Source organism: Corapipo altera, unplaced genomic scaffold (assembly GCF_003945725.1).
Source record: "Corapipo altera isolate COAL_440 unplaced genomic scaffold, ASM394572v1 79, whole genome shotgun sequence".
In the NCBI taxonomy this organism is placed as follows: domain Eukaryota; kingdom Metazoa; phylum Chordata; class Aves; order Passeriformes; family Pipridae; genus Corapipo; species Corapipo altera.
The window spans coordinates 4,193,511-4,213,149 of record NW_020884927.1 but is presented as its reverse complement, the minus strand read 5'-3'; the positions used below and the strand labels follow the sequence as shown (position 1 = coordinate 4,213,149).

Here is a 19,639-nt window from a genome sequence, read left to right as displayed (position 1 = left end):
GGCTAAGGGCTGATATCTTCCCCCTTCTCTCTCATGAACAGCTCCAGGCAATATCTGAAGGGCAAATTGAAGAGGAAAAAAATCCTTCTTCTTTTAGAGCTGTCCCCATTCTCTTTCCAGCCTCTGCTGCACATTACCTTATGTGACTCATACAGAACAAAGTCAAGCAGGGTTTCAGAGATAATTTCTTTAAAATTCGAACTTACTTTGGTCTCTGCTGCTGACAGAGTCCATCCTGTCTCCTGTACTGGACTGATGGGTTTTGAATCAAATGCACATATATTAGAGAATTTAAAAATCACAGTGGGATTCAGCCTCTATTATCCAGGAGCCATAAGTAAAGGCAATCCACAGCTGGGTGCAGGGAAATGGAGAAAAACAGAAGCAAACTCACTCCTGTAAGCACCAGATTTCATGCAGTGGAGTAACTCTGTGAAGCTCAGCACTATCACACGGATGTACCTTGGCTATGAAAGTACACAATGAGTGTCATCTGTTGACAGTGCCTGTTCCCTCCTAGTGTGAGCATCATGGTGTGAAGTCCTTTTGGTGTATCAGCCCTGGGAATGTGGCACTAGGCTGAAGATGCTAAACTGGAATACGCTGGCTAGAGCAGGAGCAGTCTGACTTTTCATTAGAAATACCCTGAGCCATGCTTTCAGGGGTTAGGGCACTGCTTGAGTGGGTGATGCTCTTGGTCCCACTTCTTCCTCCATGACTTTTTTAACGTTTTGTGATCGGGATACAGGTAACAAGGCAGCTGGCCTCTGTGCCTCCTGGCTTACTTCCTTCACATCTCATTGATTAGAGTCTGCTTCAGGAGTTGCTCATTATTAACCCTCAGAGAGAAAAGTCCTGCGTGAACACAGTTTTTTGCTTGATACAGAATGCATCCCAGTCCTTACTAGGAAGATGCAGCAGAACAGCTCTGAAGACCCATGGAAGCATGCTCAGGATGGTGCCTTTAGATTGCTGTAGCACAGAGTCCCCCAACATAACAAAGATCTGAGCACAAGAGATTAGCAGAGAGACGAGGCTTCAGGGCATGTTTTGATTTCTGCTCCAGTGTAACAAGCTGCACATCGGGGAGCAGGGCACGGAGACACTTTGTTCTCATATCTTTCAAAGTCAATCAGTTGCATAATATGAAACACAGAGGCAGCAGGAACGTGACCAAGTGCAGAGAAGAGACACATCAAACGCTTTATTGTGGCTATGGGAAGAGTGAGCCAGGCCTCTCTCTATCCAATTTATCTTTCCCAAACTGCCTTTTGAGCCTGTTTTGCATCAGCTGCCTGTCACTCTACACACAGCTCAGATTGCAAGGTAGCTTCCCTGGAGCCCTTGTCTATTAGAACAGGAGAAGTAAGCACCCCCAGAAGCCTCCGGAGTATTTTGGAGACTTTAAATGAGCCACTTCCTCTGTATTATTCTCACAGCAGGGCAGGGATTGCTCAGGGTCTGTGCAGGGCTGCATGCTGTGCAGAGCGCAGTTACAGCAGCATGTGTGTGAGACAGGTGAGAGACAGCACCAGAGCAGGGGTTCACCCTGCCCTTCCTATTCAAAGGGCTGAACTCCAAGGGGAGAAATGGCCTTTTGTCTTAAGATAAGGCTATAACTCAGAGCTCCTGCAGCTTGCAAGACGTGTCTGGGCAACAAATCCAGTGAGGGGCAACTGGGTTTCTTTCTGTATGTATGTGTGTGTCCTCATGCAACCAAGAGTACCTGTTGCACCATCTGAAGGAATGGGAGCACCAGGGATCCAGGTATGGTAGCCTGAGATCTTGGGTGTTTCCCCTCTTGAACCTTCTGCTTCTCTCTCATCAACAAGTGCTTAAAAATTTTACAGATCCATTGTGCTTATTTAGGGATTGAGCTGCAGATGCACTAGGCCACATCAGAAGGGACAGACCCTCTGCATGTGGCAGAAATTGCAGTACCCTGAGGGTGAGCCTGAAAAAAGCCATACGTGTTTTTGCCCATGTCTGTCTGTGATAAGGGAGAAATGCCTCATTGATGTTGACTTAGAAAATGACAGAAAACCAGTCTGTTCTCTCCCAGTGAAAGGTTTGATGTCATGGTTTACCAGATGCTCTGCACACCTGCTGACACCTAAGCACCATATATTTTGGTTGGAGGAAGCAGGGTTACAAGGTGAACAGCAGTTGGGTATGTTGAAGGAAGAGGGGGCAAAAAGAAATCACTCCAATACAAAGCCTTCCAGGCATCTGTGACTGTCATAGGCAATTTGACTTTTTGCCTAACAAACAGTAAGAGCATTTGCTGTTGAAAACGTGTCTGAAAGCTGTGGGAGTGTATAATGACAGCGAGGAGCTTCTGGGCTTTCTTGCTCCACTTTGTAAATTCATCTCTCATCCTAGTTACATTAGCACTATTTTTAGCTGCTCTTACTCAGAACATAAGTGATTCTCCATGATGCATCTCAAGCACAAGATAACAGTAAAGACAGTTAGGACGTTGCCAAGCAGAAGGATCATCCTGGAGGCCTCTGTCTGGCACAGCTCCCCTACAGATCCCACCACATTGCCCCAAAGCACTGAGGCACTGCTTTCAGCTCACCGACCTCCCTTGCAGGTCAGCAAGGCCACTCAGCACATGCACATGCTCCCTCCAGAGGCAGCTGAGTGTCCCTGGAGACCCTTGGCTGCTGGACAGTGTTCCCAAGGATTGTCTTGTCCAGATGCTGTGGGACATGCCCTCCTTCCCACGGCTCATCTCTGAGGCCACTCCTCACGTAGCTTCCTGCCCCCTCTGTACATCACTGGCCATTCTTCTCCTTCCTGGCTCTCATGACCCCTGCCTTTTCCATTCCTGGCCAGCATGGCTCCATCCTATTTCTCAGCCTGGAATTCCCTTCAGAGGCACCCCAAGATGGTGCTGTTCACAGGACAAGGGAATACAGATGGGAACTGCTGGCAGCAAAGGGGTAGGAAATGTCTCAGAGAGCAGAGGTGAATGCACAGTGCAGCGTGGTTGTGGCACGTGGCTGTCTCAGTGACAGAGGGAGAGAACAAGCAATGCCCAGGGAGCATTTGCTGGCTGATGGGATACTGGGCATGTTTTTATGGGCATCTAGTGCTCTGTGTAACAACCCAGGGTCTGTGTTTGGGAATCCTTTCCAGGTGGGACAAGCCCATGAAATTAGGCTGAGTGGCAATCTCATGTGAGGGTTTGGCAGGCGAGGTTTAGCTGGGCTGACTGGGACTACAGCATTATTTCACAAAGTTTGTCACAAATTAGAAATTCCTGTGATGCACAAATAAGATAAACACTCTGTATTTATGACATAAAATGCTTTGTACATGATGCTAGTCAATTTATACCATGATAATGCTGAACAGTGTAACTCCTTTCGATGTTATGGTGTCTTTAGAACTGGCTTGTCTCTCCAGTGATCAGAAACAGTGCCCTGGAGCTGAATATCCTTGATTTGAGACAGTCCAGGTCCATAATGTATCTTTGTGGCTCCATCTCTAAGATTATCCAGAGCAGCATCTCCTTTGATATTTTGCATTATATCCTTGGCACCACAAGTCCTCTATGGATGACAGTTTAGGATTGCTTCAGTGGTGTTGGTTGGATTCTGTGATCCAAGTAATCCTGTGTTAGATGAGCTAGTTATGGACACTGGAGGCTTGATTCGAAACAGGTGCAGAAGCCCATATTTTTTCCTTTTGTGTTAAAACTTATTTCCAGCTGAAACACTAAAGCATGAATGTGCCTTGGGATAGCAGCTTGCAGGAGGCTCACCTGCTGAGCCAGTAATTGCAGTCTTTAGCATCCAGCATCCTGCATCTGGAGTACCAGAAAGGCTGGCAAACACGGTTTCAGAAGAGACAATAAGATCTCAGCCACTTGCATCCTGCTGAGAAGTTCAGAGGGATAAAATGTAACAACACGAAGCATTTATTTCTTTTTTTGGGAAAAGCAGAAATTTTTAAATGGTAAGGCATTAAACATTGTCACTCTCAGCGTGGTGCTGTGAGCATCAGCTGCAGGGCCATGTGCCATGTGCCATAGATTTTGCTCGAGCTCTTTCTCTCACTTTTTTTTATTCTTCCTCTGTGGCACAGAGAAATTCAGGTCTGTTTGGATTTTCAGCACCGCTGCAACATAAATTTTAAATGGCAAGAGGTCCTGACAAAACAGAGCTCAGCAAGCAATTACTGTTTTCCAGTGGTCTCTGTATGTCTGTTATATGCTGTATGCATGCCTATGCAACCAGCCTCTGCAGCAAGTCACTTGCTCCCAGCTCAGCAATTCCACAGTTTTGCTACATTGGATATTTGCCATTTGCAATTTCACTTGTCCAATCTGCCTCCAAGATACAGGTCAAGAAACTTTAGGCTAAGATCAACTGTTGCCAGCGTTTCCTCTTACTGCTTCCTTTTTGTTAAACTATATGCAGATCAGGGCTGACTGATCAGTTGAATACCTGGCCCCTTTTCAAACTCCCCCTCAGGCTGGGGCCACATGAAGAGCATTTAGTTCTATTCCAAGTTACCTCAGCCATTGTGTGCAGCAGGCTGGCATCACAGTGCTTTTGAAAAGATGCTGTTTCTCTGCTGCAGCTGCTTGTCCTTGCTTTTGTGTTTCTCTAGCTTGCAACCAAGATGCTTGCCACCCCATTCACAGATGTGTCAGACATCACTTTTTAAATAACAGGCATACCCTTGAGACAGGCATTGACACATGCTTGCTGCTGGCAAGTTGCTTTTTGTAAGCAGACTTAGAGAATTCAACAACTAAACTGTGACCAGAGCAGTAAGGGATGTGCTTAGGATGCTGAGTCATGACCCCACTGACAAAATGTCCCCTGGGATTTGCACTAGTCAATAAAGCTCTACCCTTTGTTCCCTGGCATGGGCCCTTGTGGTCTGGCAGCTCTAATCCTGCTCAGCTGCCACTAGAAAGATAAGAGGGAAGGGAGGAAGAAAGGTCCATCTGAGGTTAAGACAGTAGATCCCACTAGATCTGCAGTGATGAAAGAATTATCCTTGCAGCTTGTAACTTCACATCCTCCAGTAACTGTCTAGGCAGAAGATGGCTCAATCACATTAAAAGGTTGGGCTTTTTAAAGCTGTAGAACAGAAGTCACTGCACAGCTGGGTTGCTAAGGTGCTCAAGGCATGAGGAGTGGTTTTGTTGCACACTGTACATAAAGACATCCTAATTTCTGGCGTATCAACCCTCTTCCTGCCTCCCTTTGTGCCTCCTCCTCCTCTGTACCTTAGGACACCGTCAGGTGAAGCAATCCACAAGTGAGGGGTGTGTACAAACCACTGACTGTAAGCTCTCGTGGTGATGGGCCCATGGGGTCAGTCTGAGCTGTCCCACCATTGCCCATCACAGCTCCTGGCTCGATAGGGAGCTTCCCAGTGAGCTTCAAATAGCCTGTGCAAACCACTTGCAAAGAACATGAAGGAACACAGAATTGCGTATTTAAACAAACAGCAGCTATGTACATGTTACACTGTATCAGATCAAAATGTGGAGTGAAAATACTTTGGACTGGTTGCTGGCAAGGGTAAAGCTGTTCACTGTGAGCAGTCAGTGGTGTGTGTGTCACTAGAGCCACCTTTGCTCAGCGGGAGCAGCACCCAGCTCTCAGGCACTGTGCTTCAGCCAGGGTGTGTGGGCTGAGAAGGGGCTGGCAGCACACCAGCCAGGACAAGGACAGCTGCCTGGCACCCCCAGGCACAGAAGCAGCAATTGCAGCGTTGGGGTCTGGCACTGGGAGACTTCCAGGGGGGCTGCAGGCAGTGCTGACACAGCACAAGGGTCTGCTCAATGTCCATTGCAAAAGACAAGGAGTGTGTCCCTGCCTGGGGCTACACAGCCCTGGGGATCATCCACACGGGTCTTATGTCAACCAGGTGCAACTGGTTTGCACTAAGATTCTTGGAGGGATAGGCCAAAGAGCTCCCAGGACAAAGCATGGTTTATTTTAGAATACATTTAGAATACATTCACACATTTTAGAATAAAAGGATATTGGAAGAAAGCCATGCTTTCTTTTCTTCCCACAGCATTCTCCTGGAGAAGCTGACAGCCCATGGCTTGGACAGGCATACTTTTCACTGGGCTAAAAACTGGCTGGATGGCCAGGCTGAGAGTGTGGTGGTGAATGGTGCCACATCCAGTTGCCAGCCGGTCATTAGTGGGGTTCCCCAAGAAGCAGTACTGGGGCCAGTTCTGTTTAATATCTTTATCAATTATCTGGATGAAGAGATCGAGTGCACCCTCAGTAAGTTCACAGATGACACCAAGCTGGGCAGGACTGTTGATCTGCTGAAGGGTAGGAAGGCTCTGCACAGGCATCAGGACAGGCTGGATCGATGGGACAAGACCAGTGGTCTGAGGTTCAATAAGGCAAAGTGTCAACTCCTGCACTTTGGTTACAGCAATCCCAGGCAGTGCTACAGGCTGAAGGAAGAGTGACTGAAGTAGAAAAGGACCTGGGGGTGCTGGTGCAGCTGAACATGAGCTGGGTGTGCCCAGGTGGGCAAGAAGGCCAATGACATCCTGGCCTGGATCAGAAATAGAGTGGCTAGCAGGACCAGGACAGTGATCATCCCCCTGTACTCAGCACTTGAATCCTGAGTTCCGTTTTGGGCTCTTCGCTGCAAGAAGGACATTGAGGTGCTGGAGCAAGTCCAGAGAAGGGCAGTGGAGCTGGAGTGCAAGTCATATAAGGAGTGGCTGAAGCAGCTGGGGGTGTTCAGCCTGGAGAAAAGGAGGCTCAGGGGTGATCTCATCACTCTCTACAACTACCTGGAAGGAGGCTGGAGACAGGAGGGGGTTGGTCTCTTCTCCCAGGCAACCAGCAACAGGACAAGAGGAAATGGCCTCAGGCTGTGCCAGGGGAGGTTCAGCTAGACATTAGGAAGAATTTCTTTACTGGAAGGGTGGTTAAGCACTGGAATGAGCTGCCTAAGGAAGTTGGTGGAGTCACCATCCCTGGAGGTGTTCAAGAAATGCCTGGAATTAACACGTAGTGCTATGTTTTACTTGGCATCATGGTGTTGGGTCAAAGGTTGGATTCGATAATCTTGGAGGTCTTTTCCAACCTTAAAAATTCTGTGATTCTCTAAGAGCAGGTGAGCTGTATAGTCACGGAGCTGGTAACCTGTTTATCAGTGCAGGAGCACTATTAGTATGGACGATAGCAGGGTCATTTGAAAAAGGTGGTGATGTAATTGATACCAGCTGACGTGATTGAATGGAAAAAATAGACCTTTTCTAATGAGCTTAATAGTTTTTTTATGAGGGAGTTATGGTGGTGAAATAGATGTATAAGTGAATACGACTTGCTATCAATATTTGGCTTCATATGTCATAAAGTCCATAGTAAATGGATTAAAAGTGGCCAAATGAGACATTTCAAAGTGGTTTTAGTGTTTAGAAAGCATCAGTGAACAGCCATATGTTGACTTGGTTTGTGGTCCAGTGTTATTCAAAACTGTCTTAGTGATTAGCAGGAAATGTTTAAGGGACTGTAAATCAAGATGGATGATGAGACAGATTTGGGAAATTGGAAGGCAAGCTACTCAAAGCATAGCTTTTTCTGTGGTCTGATGCCCATAAACAACAATAGCCAGACAAAAAAAACCCAAACAAACAAAACAAACACACTTATTTCGTTAGCAAACCCAAACCAGGAGAGGAAAAAAAACCCATCCATTTGGGCTGAACAAAATTCTTCCTGTGATACAAGATGAAATATTTTCTTTCGGGTAGTAACAGAAGAAGTAGGCAACCCAAAAACTGAGGGTTGAAGCAAAGAAAAACACAACTCCCACCACCCCCTTCAAATGATTAGGAAATTCTAAGTCCTTAGAAATTACAAAAGTCCACTGATGGTATAGGTGCCCATATAAGTAGGAAACACCTGAGAGCATGGGAAAATTGTATGGACTGTATATTTGGTTGTATGGACTGTGTGAACTTGGAGCTAAGGAATGCGCTGCATGAGTGTACTAACGTTTACAGAGCATCATTTCAGAGAGGAGCAGGCTCAGCAAGAAACTATGACAGCAAAAAAAAGCTGCCTTGCCTTTAAAAGTTCATCTTTGCCTTGTGCAAGAGAAGCAGGAGGTTGACTGGGTCAACCTGGAGATATATCCACTCAAGAAGCTTTCTGTGTGAGCAGCAAATTAACCATGTCGCAGAATGGTGAGTCATCCCTCTCTCAGGGCTAATTTGGGAAGAGATGCTCTCTCCTCAAAGGCTGCCTCTGGGGGCTGTTTGTGAGGGCCATGTCTGTGGTCATGTGGGAAATCAGGTGGTGCACTGCAGAGACATGGGAAAGGACAATTTCCTCAGAGTATGCTGTGGGACAGAGTTTCTGGGAATCCCAGGGCTGGCTGGGGGACCCTATGGGGAAAGCATGGCCTCTCCATGTGGCTTTTAGAGGGGTCAGACCACAGTCAGTGCCCTGGGACAGGAAACATGGCTGCATGCAGTGTCAGGCACAGGCATGTGCTGAGTTCATTCACCCAAATTAGGAACCCAAATAGTCCTTCCAGGACTCTCTACTCACAGCTCATTACTTATAATTCACGCAAACCACACATCTACATGAATAAGATGCAACCCTCAGTACTGGAAGGAAATCTTACCCACTAACAGGTGTACTGGAGAAGAAATCAATAGTGGGCAGTTGCAGTGGAAGGGATTTTGTGCAGAGTGCTTGGGGCTGGAGTACAGGGGAAGCAAATCAGGGAGTCCAGCATAGCTCCAGGCCCACTCCCCACAGCAGGGCTGTGTACCAGGGACACTCAACTGGACAGAAATGTCACCAGAGCAGCTGATCATGCAGGGCTTCAGCCTGGGGCCTTGGGGGCCAGTGCCATTCAGGCTGGTGCTTCTCAGTTGAGCGGGAGCTGCTCCAGTTCCTCAGCAATGCTGTCTGCCAGACATGTATTGGGATGAGAATGCCCATGGGAAAGATGGGCAGTGCCTTGCCCAGTATCCCTCTGTACACCCAGGCATTTGCCAGCCCGATCCCAAGGTGCCTGGCTGGCTTTAGAAGACATGAAGAGGGGGAAGAGTGGGTCACTGAACGTCTGCAAGGCGGACTGGGGAAGGTAGCTGTGACAGGAGAGGCTCTGGCCCAGCAGCACATCCTCACAGCTCCCGTGTCCCTCTCAGTTTCCAGTGACGCAGAGCAGCCACCTTCCCTGCGTGCTCACATCCCACGGCTGCTCGGAGATGGGAAGGGATGAGGCAGGAGGGCAACATCCTGCAGTAGCTCGGCTCTGGGCAACCACCACGGAAGCAGCATTCCCGTGCTCCCTGCCTCCTCCCACGGCCTGCCTCTTGGCTGCAGCCAAGCCGAGGGACACATCCCACACTCACTTGTGTACGGGGGTGAGCACACGTGTGTGACGTTTTTCCCTAAAACTGGTGGTGGGAGGGAAAGCTCCAATTCACAGCCTTGTCTCTAGCTGCTTGGGGAGGCAGGGTGTGGGATGCAGCAGGGATGAGTGGGTGGGGAACGAGGGATGCCACGGTGGGTACCGCAGACATTTACGATTGTGCTGGCTCTGTGAGCCCCTGGGTGCCTCCGAAATACCACAACGCCAAGGGATGGACTAGCCAGGGAGCCCCCACCCCCAGCCCATCCTCACTGCTGAGTTCTCCACGCTGCAGGTGAAGCAAGGCACAGATGACGTGACAGGCGTAAAACGTGGCATGAGCTGCCGCTTCCCTAACTGGCAGGGAGGAGGAGGAGGAGATTTTGGTATTGAGCACAGCACAGTCTGTACGCTGGGAGAAGAGGCCTGACTATGACGGTGAGAGATGGTAGGGGGTACTTTAGATTGGGGACCAGCTGGAGCAGCTGAGAGAATATTAAACTGCAACAGCTGGAAAACACAGCTTAGAGGAGAAAGAGTACACAAGCCCAAACTCCTCACATGAGGGCCAGAGTGAACCAGCCTGTGTTAATGAACTGGAAAAAGGGAAATTTCAACTGCAGCATTTCTAGGAGCCTGCATACCCAGTCTAGGGAGGATGCTCTTAATTGCAAAGCCCTTTGGGCTGGCTGTTGTGATGGCAGTGTCAGAAATTTCTGATTAGAGCCTGCTCGCACAGAAGTTGGGGAATGCAGAAGGTGACCTGATGTTGACACCATCAGCATCTGAATGTCATTAGAGCCACGCAGCAAATGTGCTTACAATTCACAGAGAAGTGTGACATTCCTAAATCAGTTTCCACAACAATTTGCAGAGAAACTGCAGAATATTTGTGTTCTGCACAGAAGCTCACTGCCCTAGCAAGCAGCCTTTGGGACCTTCCTGAGGCAGGTGGTCTGGCTCTGGCTGCCAGGGTGAGGGTCAGGGTTAGAGCTTGCAGACACTTTGACCTTGTCTGCCATCTGAGCTTGTGAATTGCTTGAATGAAAGCACTGCATTTGCACATGACCAGCAGTAACATTGCACAAGTTTGCAATTAAAATTAAATTAATTAAATATTTAGCAAATAATTAGTTTTCCTGTTGGCCATATTCTGCCCTTTGACTTCTCATGTCCTCAAACAGAAGACATCAGAGAGCTTTGCCAGTACTCAATTGATTCCTACAGTTCCACCCAAGTGCTGTCAACTCATTAACACAAAAAAGACAAGGGGATTCACTCAGTGAAAATTTTACACTGCCCTGAGCTGGAACTGGTTTTTAGTTGGAACAGCGCAGGATTTGCAGGCACGTTGCCTCAGGTTTGGCAGCAGGATGATTTTCCTACAAAAGCGTTTTACAGTTAATTAGAGCACTGCCTTTCAGCACAGTTAATGATCTCAGAGGATGCAGTACTCAGGTACTCATCCGGGATTTGGGTTGTCTGTGCTGCTGGCTTTTGGCTCTAGAGACACAGGAGGGAAAAACTCATCCTGCAACTTCTGCAGATCATGGGCAAAGTACTGAAAGGTTTCTAGGAGAGGGGACACAGCAGTGGGTAGCGTGGGCAGACAGCCTGCTGCTGATCAGAAGCTTCTTTATTTCACAGCAGGAGCAAGACTTAGAATGCAGAAGACCATATGCATGTCCGTCTGCCCAAAGCTTTCCCCTCTTTTATAATGATGGTACAGGCTGTGCTGAGCTGCAACTCAATAAATATCAGCCAATTCTCTCTCTCCAGAGGGGCAACTGCCTTCTGTACCATTCAAGAGCTGATGACAAGGGGTGTAGCTGAAGTAATTTTGTTCTCGGGACTACAGCAGAGCCAGGCAGTGCAGTGTTTGGTCACCACCAAACGCCCCCAGAGCCAGGTGTCTCATGAGTCCATTCTTTAGCACCAGGTACCCTCAGCACTGCTTCAAAGTCCTCTCTGGGCAGGTACGGTTATGCCTATTGTTTTACTTACACATCTTTCTTTGGGGATTCCTGAGTCCCAAGGTCTGGCTTTTGATTAGGGGCAAGTGCAACTGGAGAAGTAAGGTATTGCAGCAATACCCATATCTGAGGCAGACGTGTTGCCAGCCTCCTGAATTTCTTTTCTCCACCCATGTACATGAGCTGTCCTCAAATCTGTGTGCTGAGACACGCACATTTTATATTCCAATAGTGATATGCCCCTCAGAGCTTTTGTTTCAGCCTCACCAAAAGTATATATTCATGACTAGAATAAAACAGGACAGTCTCATTTGCCTGGGTATTTTTCTGGTGAATTTACATTCTTCTCTCCTTAAGAGCTCTGTTTTCTCCATTTGTTGGGATTACAGGAACCTTTTATGTTTAAAATTCTTGTCCCTTTTTTTTTCCAGGTTACTTTAAATAGAAGAGGAAAGGAAATGAACAGAGGAGCCAGCAAAGCTCATCTCGCTTCTCAGAATTGATTCTCTGATCCTTTTTACTATCTATGCCCCCCCCCCCCCCAAAATCTCCCCCAGATTTCTATCTGCACCATTCCAACTTCCTGCAATAGAGGAAAGTCCCTAAAGCTTTTTCAGCCCTTTTGAAAGAATCCACCTCTGCAGCCAGACACCAAGCTTCATTTCTGGTAAGGTTTTCAATCTCACTCACTCCTTTGTCTGGGTTTATACGTCAGCCTCTTCCTCTTGGGTGGGCAGAAAGGGGACGGGTGCTGCTGCTGTGCTGACTCCTGACTGGGTCACCCAGTGCTGCTGGGCTGTCTGGGCTAGGCTATAAAACAGAGCCAAGGCAGCGCAGCTGGCTCAGAGACCAGACTGAATTCTGCAGTCGACGCAGGACCCGTGCGCAGCCTCTGCCGCCTCCTGCTTTGTTGTTTTTCCTGGAATACTGAACCGACCCCGGGAGCAAGATGTGCAAGGGACTCGCTGCACTGCCAGCCACTTGCTTAAAAAGGTACTGTTTATTTCTGAGCATCTGGTAATGGTCGTGTTAGCCTGGAGATACGCTGATGCATTGCGCTTTGTGTCTGAAGCAGAAAAGGCAGATTTGGCTCTGATTATTTTGTAAGATTACATACAAATGATTGCTTAGAGGCTTTTGAGAGTTTTTTTCTGTTAGAAGCAGGATTACAGAAAGGTTTTGTACTGAGCTGCGGGAACGCTAGACCCATCCTTCCCATCAGCAAAACAAGCAGCTCTTAGCATTGCTATATTTTTATATTCCTGTCAGCTGTTTCTGCCGCAAGCTTTGCACCCCTTTTCTCCTTTGAATCCTCACACTGCTGACTTTTTTTTTTTTCTTGATTTTCTGAGGGGGAAGCAAGGCAGACAGGATAAAAATTAAGGATTATCCCCCAAAATGCATCCCAAATGCAGAAACCCAGCCTGGCAGGACCAGAGACCCGTCTGCCAGCAGGCAGGGATGCAAACCAGCCCAGTGCACTGGATCTGGATGCGGCACCAGCCAGTGTGGGGTCAGCGTGAATTCCCCGGGTGTACAGTGATGATGAGGGGCCGGGTCAGGCTGTACCCGCGGTGTACAGCACTGTGGGGCTGTTGTGGGGCTCATCATACACCCACAGTGCAGTGCCAATCAGGGTGGGCTGAGCTGCACCCCTGCCGTGGGTGCAGGATCTGGCTGCATCCCAGTGTGCGGGACCGTCCAGGCACTCCTGCAGTGGCAGAGCCTGCCACACCCCTAAGCATTGCCTCGGCTGCGTGGGCTGCCCCACAGCCCAGTGTGAGGGGTCTCTGTGTCTGCAAGGTGGCCATGACCCCTCCTGGAGGGGTGTTACTCCTTTTCAGGTGCTGTGGGCCCTGGAGATGCCGAGCAGGATGGCACAATACTCTCTGCTCACCAAGCCCGTGCAAACTTGGACAGGTCTCTGGTGCAGCACTGCTTTTCCACCTGCTTGTGCCCTCAGCAGCGCTCCTGAGGCTGCTTCCTAGCAGCTGTGCAATGGGTTGGGAAAATGCAAACAGAGACTCAGCTGGTTCCCATCTGGGGGGAAAAAGCTCCCTGTTCATGATTGGATTTGAAAACAAGTGCTAAAAATGCAAGGGAAAAATATTGACGCCTTCCACTCCAATTTGCAGGAACATTTGATGGAGACGAAACAAAAAAAGCACTTGAAAAAATGCAAAGAAAAATAGTTTGCATCTTTTAAGCACTTCTGTCCAGGATTCCTAAAAACAACCCCTCTCTCCCAGAAGGCTGTGGGACTCCAAACAAGCAACAGTGTCTTGTTTCCTCCTGCTCCTGCCTTCCTGCAGACCTGAGTAGTCTCCTTCCCGTGGGACAAAGAGCATGACAGGGCCAGGCAGCCTGATCCCGGCAGCACAGAGTCCCCATGTCTGTCTGGGCAGAGCCTGAATATTGGTCCTGGCCACACGCACCCTGCTCTAAAGCAGCTGTGAGTTTCCTTTGCTCTCACCAGAGGGCTGGATTTGACCAAGCAGTGAGATAAGATATGACCAGGATGGCTGACAGGGTGCTACTGCTGGGGCAGAAAGCAGTGCTGAGAGGCTGAGCAGCTACCAGAGCTCAGTCCTGTGGCACAGCCTCTTGCTTTTTTTCAGGCTCAGATCTGATAAGCAGGAGAAGAATTTCCTGCTTATACTATCATTGCACCCTGTGACAGGCCAGGGCTTGCACGCCTGAGCAAGTAGGACTGATTCACCCACCCCTCATTCTTAAACTGGAAGGAAACCCAGAGAGATGCCAAGGCCAATACCAGCTGCTTATCTAGATGCTGCTGTCAGGAGATTGTCCTGAACACGCTAGAAGGCAGAACAAAATTAACGATTTTGTTAATCGTTTGAGGAGCTTGCTGTGGAGCAAGAGAGTCCTTCTTGTAGTCAGTGTGGGCTGGTCGTGGTGAAACTTTTGGCTCATCCCCTGATCCCACCTCACAATCCTTCTCCAAGCCCTTGGCTTCCTGCCTTCCCTCTCTGTCATAGGCAGCCTCTTGGTGGGGTGGCCTGGCATGGCCCTGCTGTTCCTGTAGCTGGGTGATGAGGTGGGGAGACAGCAAGGGCTGCAGCAAAGGATTAGTAAGGCTGTAAGAAGCAGTCATTGGTAGCTGGGCAAATCAGTTCAAGGAGAAGTGACACACACAGAGTGAGGATGCCTTTCTATCACAATATTTTAACGGGAAACAGTAGGGAAACAACAGCTTCTCCCCCTTTGGCAGCCCTGCCTCCAGGCTGATGATCTTCTCAGCAAGAAAATGGTGCTGTTGAATATGAAAAATTACTACTTTGACATTGTTGTATTTGTCTAGAAACAGAAATGTTCATTATGGGAGGAGTGTAAAGTCAGCAGTGGAGTCACCAGCAATGACCTGCATTGGTGTCACTGAGTAATGCTGAGGGAGCTAGTTCAGTGAGGAGGCTGCAGAGGGAGTGTAACGCATTACCTTCATCTCCTTCTTGATTTGTTTCTTCCAGTGCCAAAGACATGAAGCACCGTCTGGGTTTCTTGCTGCAGAAGTCAGACTCCTGTGACTACAGCTCTTCCCAGGGCAAGAAGGAGAAGATATCTTCAAGCCAGAGGTAAGAGCAGGTAGTGTCATGTAGCTAAGCATGTTGTTCACTGCCTCATCAAGCTGGACTCCATTAGTGTTTCTGCTGTGCTTCCTAGTTCCTCCTGAATGCCTGTTTTTGAATCTAGTGTGGCAAGAGTCCTCAAGTGTTGACAGACCCTTTTCATGAAGAAGGTTGAACTAGAGACCCCTTTCTGCCAACACTTCTATGATTCAATATCTATGTGCATGTGGGAAGGCGTGTGCCCTCTCCTGGGCAGGGGAATAACGCCATCCCAGACCCAATGTGACTGGACACATTGCAGAATCAGCATCGTTGTCTCTTGGAGCTGGATTTGTGCAATGGTCCACACAACTGCAGAGAGGTGCTGACACACAAAACAGAGTGAGCAGCCTGCCAGGATATCACGAGTGCAAGGTGATGGTGTTCTATCCAAAGAGGACTCCAAAGGCTCTTGGAATAGATCAGCCCTAGATGTTTTAGTATGGCAGGGGAAAGGAATGCAGGATGTGTTCACACGTTCCCCATATGTTTCTAGTTCCCACATTCCTCTCTCTTCCACATAACTACTCTTCACCTGACACATTAGAGAAATCAACTTTTGGAGTTCACTGGTATGATCTGTAAGAGTGATTCCAGGTCTGTGCTCCAGCAAGAGATGCAGCCTCTCACAAAATAAACATAAATTCCATAACAATTTTTCCAGGAAAATTCCTTTCCAGCCCATGGCTGGTGACAGGAATTGCAACCCAAAATTTCTGTTGATTAGATCTGGGATCCCCAGGGGTATCTGTAAAAGCAAGCAGGCATTTCATTCTTGGTCTCCAGTGTATGCTCTTACAACAATCAGGGAAAAATATTTTCTAATGGTACTGAGCAAAAAACCAAATTTGTCCCTTCTGTACTCCCCTTAACTCTTCCCTGTGTTTCTCCCTTTGTCTCCTTCTAGGCTTAGCCAAGAGGAAGTCAGAAAATGGGCAGACTCTTTGGAAAACTTGATCCATCATGAGAGTAAGTAAAGAGGGCCCTTATGCTGCCTGCAGTGTGTGTGCTGTGAGCAGTCCTGGGAGGGGACATGGGATGTCACCTTATGCCTCTTAGGAGCACACAAGATCTCCTTTGGCCACACAGACCTCTGGAAGGGGTGGTGAAGGGTCCTCTTGCTCAGATCCAAGGCAAGGGTCAATCCCAACGAATCGTGTGTGGCTTTGACCTACTGCTGATCTGTCCCATTTTTGAAGGCAACTGGCATAGTCTGCGTGTAAGGGGAGGGCAACCCTGGGGCACACAGTTTGTGATGGGCTAAGCAAGAATGAGAAAGTGTAGACATTGTTTGCAGCTGAGCCCCTGGGAGACTTTGTCTTCCCAGCAATTCCAGGCTTCACTGATGTCCTTGAGGTTTCCTTCTCATGGTTCCCATGGCCTGAGACCTTGTGGAGTGTGTTGTCTGTCTCCTCGGGACCTCACGGGAACACGAGAATTGCTTGTCTTCTCCTGGCTGAGACACTGAAGGTCACAGTCGGGGAGCAGGCAGCTGAGGCCCCACAAGTGACATCCCCAGGGGACTCTGAATTCCAACCTCCCACATCACGCATGAGTCACTGCCGTGGAGGCAGGAGCTGTCCCTGCTGCTAGACCCAGGGGAGCTCCTCATTCAGCTCCAGCAAGGAGAATACAGAATCACTGTTTTCTGGGGTTCGTGGGCATGACTGTCCAGGAACCAACACTCTTACCTGATCTTATTTTCCTCTAAACAATCCATAGGAGGACTGGCTGCTTTCCGTGCGTTTCTCAAATCTGAGTACAGCGAGGAAAACATTGAGTTTTGGGTCAGCTGTGAGGACTACAAGAAAACCAAGTCACCAGCCAAGCTCAGCCCCAAGGCCAGAAAGATCTATGATGAGTTCATCTCAGTGCAGGCCACAAAAGAGGTACGTGCACAGAACATTTCTTGGGCAAAGGTATCACCCTCAGTTCTGAACCAGGCCAGCAGTACTGGGATGTAGAGATTGGCAGTTTCACAAGAGAGGAAGGGTTCTGCTTCTCTGCTTGTTAGCAAGGAAATGGTGTCATTTTTATTGCTTTTATGTTAAACTTGGATAGAGAGAAAGTGTGTTTAGTTATAACCACATGGCCATTCCATGTGCACACTCAAATGTGAGAAGCCCAAGAGGACTATGATTCCCAGTGTTCCAGCTGCTCCCATGCAGTTCAAGTTTCCTGGCTGGCTGCATCCCAGAGGGGTGTGTGTCAGTCTCCCCAAGAGTTCTCCTGGCAGCAGGGATGCGTTGGTATCCAACTGCACAGATTCTGCCGAGGCAAAGGGTGTCAAACAGCCATTTCAGACAACAGCTCGCCAAGCACACTCGGTGGAGAGAAACTTGGATTTTCCCTTTCCTGTGCCAGTCACTTCTGGGATGGGTTCTACTTACACTGTCCCTTTGGCCCACAGGTGAACTTGGATTCATGCACACGGGAGAAGACAAGCCACAATATGCTGGAGCCTACACTGTCCTGCTTTGATGAGGCTCAGAGAAAAATATTCACTCTCATGGAAAAGGATTCTTACCGCCGTTTCCTCAAGTCCCCTTACTACCTGGACTTGGTCAGCCCATCTGGGGCTGGCTGTGGGCCCGAAAACTGCAAGAGAAACCATACTCACTCCTTAGACTGCAACTCTAACATCATCTCCCAGTGTGCCTGAACCTGCAGCAAGGCAGGTGCGGGCTGGGCTCTCGCAAGAATATATGGCAGCAAAAGCATTCATTGGCATGAAGCAACAGAGCTGTCTCCAATAGCTGTCTAATGTCCCAGTTGTATCCCATGTCATGCAACAGCCAGCATTTGTAACCCAATCCAGGCTCAGTTTGTGTCGCAAACCCTCCTCTGACTCGGTTGGTCGGTGTGGAGCGCTGGGGTCTGTGTCTGACAGGAAGGCTGGGTGCACTCACGGCGTGCCCGCTGTGGGTCTGGCGAGCCCTGCGAGCCCAGGCGGGCACTGGGAGCTCCTGCCCAGCCCTGGCACTGCCCGCCGAGGGACCAGGCTTGCGGTGTCACCCCGTGACACCCAGCAAGGAGCAGGGCAGAGAGGAAGCCCAGGGAAGCGTCGGGGACTGTGATCTCCCCTTTCTAATCCGCAAAAGCTTAAGTGAAAAGGACTTGCTCTGGTCCTTAGCTGTTCATATAACTCCCAAATGTGTCTAGGCTGTCAGAAGTGTTTGCTCAGAGCTCAGGCTGTGCTGCATTGCAGTAATCAGGCATAGGAAGAGCTCCTGCTTGTTCTCAAAGGGAGACCAAAACTTCTCAAACAGCCTCCCTCAACCATCACAGCCACCATCACAGGGAAGCTCTTCCCTCTGGCTGCTGCTCCCTCTGTAGCTTCAGGTTTATGCTAGGCAAGGATCTTTCCTAGAGCTACAGAGCTGTTATATTGGTGGAGGTTCATTATTTCATATATTATTAATTGTGACCTTCATGCTCCCAGGTTAAATAATTTAGCTGAGCAGAAGAGAAACATGTTGCTTCTCTCCCACACTGATAGATGTATATTCCTGACTCTGGGAGTGCCATTTGTATTCAAGTTTACCTGTCCTGGCTTGTATGGAGCAGTTTGTGATGAACAGGACCACCGCAGCTGGGGAGAAAAGGCCCTGCTTGGGAGTACTTGAAAATGTTGGGGGGGTTATAGTGATATTTATGTGAATTTGCATTTCAGTAGTAGCATGGCTCACTTTTCCTGAAGATGATAGGAGGAATGTGTCTATCTCAGTATTGCTGCTGGGCTTTGCCAGAAGGCATCTTACCTTTTAATTGCTGTGGTTAGACACGGCCTTCGCTGTGGGCTTTGGGACTGGCACTGACCTGCAGTTGGAAGCACAAGAAGCAGCTGCAGAACTTGCTGCCTTGGGCTGCAGCACCAGGTATCTCACTCTCCCCCAGCCCTTGGTCTCTCCTTAATTAGGTATCGCTGCTCTGGCAACTGTGTATTCCGCACTCTGCATCCCAGTCCAGACAACAGTTCTCACACCAAGGTTTTGGCATGGCAGGAGGAGGATGTGGTTCTCCAGGCCCATAGACAAACACCTTTTTTAACATTTGCTTTATTTTGTATTTATTCAATGTACTAACACTTATTGCCCTGCATGTTCAGCTAAAAGATGGAGAGGCTTGCTAAAGTGCTGAATGTAGCCAAGCATGTGGCTATGTTTTATTTTCCCCTGGTACTGGGAACTCTTGATAACTATTGCAAAAACTGTATTGATATTTAAATAATGATGAATACATTCTAAATAAAAATGTTTGCGTTAGTCCCTTCTAAAATGCAATTGTGTGAACCAAAGAAAATGCATGAAGATCCAATTAATTGGTCAAGGTTGCTCTAAAGAGCCATTTTAAAAGTGGCTTCACTCATAGGTTAAGTCACAGCTGATGAATTACCCATTATGTCCTCCAGACACCCTCAGCACCATGAGCCTGGGGGATGTCAGGCTTTTAGGGATCCGTGCTGTTCCTGACCATCAGCTCAGCACAGGGACCACCCATCCTTGCCAAGGGTCTGGGGTGAGTGTGAGGCACCCCTTAACAGCTTTGGAGGGGGGAACATCAAGGAGTACCTCCTTGCTGCAGACACTTTCCCACCAGAGCTCCAGAGGGTAACAGGTTTTAGTTCAGAGCTGAACCTGTTCCTGGGCCAAAACACAG

At 48.6% G+C, this 19,639-nt stretch overlaps 1 protein-coding gene across 6 annotated transcripts in view; it reads left to right on the top strand.

The window, feature by feature from the left end:
- The window catches only part of RGS4 (regulator of G protein signaling 4), a 32,552-nt gene extending 13,294 nt beyond the window's left edge, over positions 1-19,258 (top strand). The window contains exons 1-6 of one of the 6 annotated variants that reach the window (XM_027658590.1): positions 11,218-11,357; positions 11,786-12,021; positions 14,843-14,947; positions 15,888-15,949; positions 16,703-16,869; positions 17,391-19,258. In XM_027658590.1, the coding sequence (XP_027514391.1) occupies positions 14,853-14,947; positions 15,888-15,949; positions 16,703-16,869; positions 17,391-17,642 (576 nt within the window). In that variant the 5' untranslated portion in view covers positions 11,218-11,357; positions 11,786-12,021; positions 14,843-14,852 and the 3' untranslated portion in view covers positions 17,643-19,258. Of the gene's footprint in view, positions 1-11,217; positions 11,358-11,519; positions 11,685-11,785; positions 12,022-12,098; positions 12,348-14,842; positions 14,948-15,887; positions 15,950-16,702; positions 16,870-17,390 lie in introns of those variants that run through there. The other 5 variants (XM_027658592.1, XM_027658589.1, XM_027658591.1 and 2 more) reach the window with 5 other exon arrangements.
- Positions 19,259-19,639: the final 381 nt, after the last annotated feature.